This window comes from Magnolia sinica, chromosome 1 (genome assembly GCF_029962835.1).
Source record: "Magnolia sinica isolate HGM2019 chromosome 1, MsV1, whole genome shotgun sequence".
NCBI lineage: Eukaryota > Viridiplantae > Streptophyta > Magnoliopsida > Magnoliales > Magnoliaceae > Magnolia > Magnolia sinica.
The window spans coordinates 9685850-9690680 of NC_080573.1; the positions used below are offsets into that span (position 1 = coordinate 9685850).

General features: G+C 46.7%; 1 protein-coding gene across 1 annotated transcript; it reads left to right on the forward strand.

Moving 5' to 3' along the window:
• Window positions 1-2222: 2222 nt before the first annotated feature.
• On the forward strand, window positions 2223-4066 carry LOC131239167 (thiamine thiazole synthase 2, chloroplastic-like). Its single transcript, XM_058236724.1, has 2 exons — window positions 2223-3178; window positions 3725-4066. The coding sequence occupies exons 1-2, from the start codon at window positions 2285-2287 to the stop codon at window positions 3887-3889; spliced, it is 1059 nt and encodes a 352-aa protein (XP_058092707.1). The 5' UTR covers window positions 2223-2284; the 3' UTR covers window positions 3890-4066.
• Window positions 4067-4831: the final 765 nt, after the last annotated feature.

Below are 4831 nucleotides of genomic sequence, written 5' to 3' on the forward strand. Positions count from 1 at the left end.
TTTTCTACTGATTTTAGAGCGTGATTACAAAAATGAAGTATACATAAATTTCAGGTGGACCACACTATAGGAAAAAGTGATCACTGAATACTCACCATTAAATGCTTATCATGGCCCGTAATGATTGTTGAACATCCAACCTGTTGTTAAGGCCACGCAGATCTGTATGAATTAAAAAAAACAAATTTCAGCTTGATCCAATATTTTTATGGCCTACAGAAGGTTTTTAATGATCGCTCACTGCTGTTTCCGATGGTGTTGAGCTGTCAACGGGCCGGGCCGGACAGTGCAGATAAAACCCGTACGTAATGGTATCCATCAGCGCTCTTGTATGTTCCTGGCTAGGGACGGGCGCGCTTCCAATCCGTGTGGCTTATGCTGCTCGAGATGAGTGACAGTGATGCTGTGTGTCAAGCACTGAGTAATAATCACGGTGGGTCCTATACAAGATTAATGGCGGTCGTGCTCATCTCAACTGTTTCCTAACAGTCTGGTCTACTGTTGCTTTGGATCATCAGGATTTTTGATTTTCACGGTGAAGATGAGGCAGCTTATTTGATGGACGGGGAGGATCTCACAAAAGTTCCGCCCACGTGGCTCTCTGTTAGTACGCTAGTGTGGTCCGGGTCCCTTGTACGGTTCTCAAAACTGACTGCAGTCCAACTGCCTGTATGCTGCCCTTGAGTGAAAGATAAAAGAATTTAACGAACGGTCTCCATTCAATTGACGGAGCTGATGACTGCACCAGGAAGCCCACCAGAGGAATGGTCAAGATCTCTGGCACCGGGCCTTCATTGCCAACGTGGCAGAATCCTGCAAGATCCAACCAAGGAATCAAGCGGGACCCACTTTTCTCTTATTCTGGGCTCGCAAATACAAGTTAAGCATGGACCGTTGGTTAATTTCTTCTGACCATCTATATTTGCATACACGTGTGGCCTACGTGACCCCATTTTTGGGCCATGGCAATGGACATTCAGATATGTGCCCGCCTGATTAACAGCTTGGATCTGCCGCTCGTGTTAAGCTTCTGCACGTTTGCAAGGGCAGACCGTCCATCATAAATCTTTATGGGGCCACCGAAATGTCTGTCTGACATCTACTCCGTACATCAGTACTCAGGTGGGCCACACCACAAGAAACAGCCGGTATTGGACATATAAGGTCCGAGAAATCTTGGATCAGGATGATACGTGTGTTTTCCTTCGTACTAATGGGACTTACGTTATGAACGGTTTGGATGGCATGTAAATATCACGGTAGGCCCAATAACATTACAGTGGTAACCATTCAATCCTACTGTTTCTCATCGTGTACCCGACCTGAGTCCTAAATCTACCTCATTTTTTTAACCTCACCCTATCGTAATCTGAAAAAACCGATGTACGGACTGATCTCATACGGACATCATAGTAGGCCCACAGAGGTTTATGTTGGACCGGCTCCATCCAGCTGGTCACTGGACACAATTCGCGTCCACTCGCGCGAATGCACGCTACAGGACTACTAATAAAGACCCTTCGTCCCTGCAACTTGTAAAAAGCCCAGACTGACACCACGCATTCGGGAGCGGATTGCGTGTGACCCCGGGCAGAGACATATCTCTGTGCCCGGGACTGTGTGGGGTCCATAGATATCTCGGTGACAAATCCACTCTATCCATCTATTTTGAAAGATCGCAATAGAATATGATTCTAAAAATAAGGAAGATCTAAAATCCATGTGGCTATTTCACACAAAACACTGGGATTGAACGCCTGGCAGTGACAGAAGTTTTGTATCAGGATTATATTTTTTTCATACAGTTTATCTGTTTATCTGAGTGGTAGTAATTCTATGAACTGTTTGGATGGTATATTAACATCATGCATGATCAGCTGCAAGAAGGTTTCAACGGTGACCGTTGCCGTTCCCACTGTTTTGTTGGTGTGGATCAATTAAGTATTGGATCAGCCTGATTTTAATACTCACATCCTATTATGGTCTTTCAAAACAGGTGAACAGATTGGATTTGGCATGGACATCTCTGTTGAACCCACGCAGCCCCAGGCGGAGAGAGATCTCCATGCCCAAGGTCACGGGCAATCCGCTTCCCACGCATTTCCTTCCGAATACATAGCCACACCGCCACGCATTCTCGACCGTTCAAACCCTATCCTCCTTCCACGTGTCCACCACTGCGAGATATTTCCATCACCCCACCACCTCTCCTACTTAAATCCCACCCTCCCTTCTTCCTCCAACGCCCAAATCCCAAATCCCTAGAAAAACCCTAACTCCAATCATGTCCACCATGGCCACCACCCTCACCTCCTCTCTCTCCTCCAAACCCAAAACTCCTTTACTAGATCACTCATCCTTCCATGGCCATCCCATCCGCATCCAATCCATCCGTCCATCATCATCCTCCTCCCATCCAACCCTCTCCATCTCCAACTCCTACAACCTCCAAAACTTCCAATTCGACCCCATCAAAGAATCCATCGTCTCACGTGAAATGACCCGCCGATACATGACCGACATGATAACCTACGCCGACACCGACGTCATCGTCGTCGGCGCCGGCTCCGCCGGCCTCTCCTGCGCTTACGAGCTTAGCAAAAACCCATCCGTCCGTGTAGCCATCATCGAGCAGTCGGTCAGCCCAGGCGGCGGTGCCTGGCTCGGCGGCCAGCTCTTCTCAGCCATGGTAGTCCGTAAGCCAGCCCATCTCTTCCTCGACGAGCTTGGTGTGGATTACGACGAACAAGACACCTACGTTGTAATCAAGCACGCCGCGCTCTTCACGTCGACGATCATGAGCAAGTTGCTGGCCAGGCCGAACGTGAAGCTCTTCAATGCTGTAGCGGCCGAGGATCTGATCGTGAAAGGCAATAGGGTTTCGGGCGTCGTGACGAACTGGGCTCTGGTGTCGATGAACCATGATACGCAATCTTGTATGGACCCCAACGTCATGGAATCGAAGGTTGTAGTGAGCTCGTGCGGCCATGATGGACCGTTCGGTGCTACCGGTGTGAAGAGACTCAAGAGCATCGGGATGATCGATGCCGTCCCTGGGATGAAGGCCCTTGATATGAATACTGCGGAGGATGCGATCGTGCGGCTGACAAGGGAGATCGTGCCTGGCATGATCGTTACCGGGATGGAAGTCGCAGAGATTGACGGTGCACCGAGAATGGTATTTTTTTTTTTCTTATAATCATCATCTAGCCGTCCATGTTTTTTTCTGTCATCGTAGTTAACCATAGTGGAAGTTCGCTGTGGGTGAACCTTAATAAATGTTTCTGTGACTTGGGTAGTGGTCCACATGGTCTGTAACAACCTAAAATGTCCTTATAAGGGGGGCCCACATTTCCCCACTTGCCCACAGTGGAGTTTCACTATGGGTGAATATCTCTCCGTACAATCTCGGTCCAATGTTCTTCTTCTGTGAGTTGGGTAGTGGTCCACATGGCTGCTACAACAGAAAATGTCCATATAAGTGGGACCCACATTTCCCCACTAGCCCACGGTGGAGTTTCCCTATGGGTGAATCTCTCTCCGTACAATCTCGGTCCAGTTTTATTTTTCTGTGAGTTGGGTAGTGGTTCACATGATTCACTCTAACCCAAAATGTTCAAATAAGTGGGACCCAAATCTCAGATCAGCACCGTTAAATTTCAATGAAGTGTTGATAAGATTCTTTTTTATTTATATTTTTCATTTGTCTTTGTATTTTAAACAGGGGCCCACATTTGGAGCGATGATGATATCAGGGCAGAAAGCGGCCCACTTGGCATTGAAGGCTTTGGGACTGCCTAATGCATTGGATGGGAGTTACAACCTTGGAAGCATCCACCCAGAGCTGGTCCTAGCATCTGCTGAGGCTTCTGAGATTGCCGATGCTTAGAGAAAGAAATTAAAAAAAAAAAAAACGAAAAAAGAAAGAAAGGAGAGATAGAGGTGCGTGCATGTAATGGAATGGCGTGAGGTGTTTTTGCCTTTTTTAGGTTTTGTAAAATCTTTCCTTTCCTACTCTCTATAAATTTTATATAAAATAATAAATGTAGTGACATTTCATTTGCAAGAGATATCTGTGGGAACTTTTTTTGTGCTTTCTAGGTTGATTTGTGAGATTTCATATTCGTGGGAGTGGAGATTAAAGAGGTGAATCATGTCACACGTGTGCACATGGGACGCTCGTGGCAGATCCTGTCCACCTGCTGGTGGGTCGCTGGGTGAACTTGATGTCTCGAAATTTAGTACCTTCACATAAGGGGGGTCGTTTGGATCCTATGAAGTCCTTAATTAGGAATCTGTTTACTCAAGTAGGAGTATGTTTACCTGTAATCAAGTTTTAACAGAGGCCGTTTGAATGGGTTTATTGTCTGTAATCAGATTGCAGGATCGTATGCACATATATCATAGATTTGAAAGTTGGTGGTGATTTTCTTTAAACCATTGGCTATGATTTGGCTGGCCTGATTATGGACCAAGGCTCTCTCACGTGGGCCCCGTCCATTGGTTGACCAGGGTCTTCTCTTTGGGTGCGGAAGACGCAATTTATGGAGCCGAGTGTGATGTAAGGGTCTTATCCATGCATTTCATCCCTTCTCTCATGCCATTTTACTGTATGAACCTAAAAATGAGATAGTAAGACAGCTTAAGTCGTCCACACCCTTGAAACCTTTCCAAGGGCCACCGTGATGCTATTTTACCATCGAAGCTATTCGTAAGGTCATGTAGACCTGGATGAAATGAAAACACAAATATCAGCCTTTAATGATCTGTGGGCCGCTGCAGCCTCCGTCACCGTAGGAAGTTTTCAACGGTGGGAGTAACACTGCTTCCT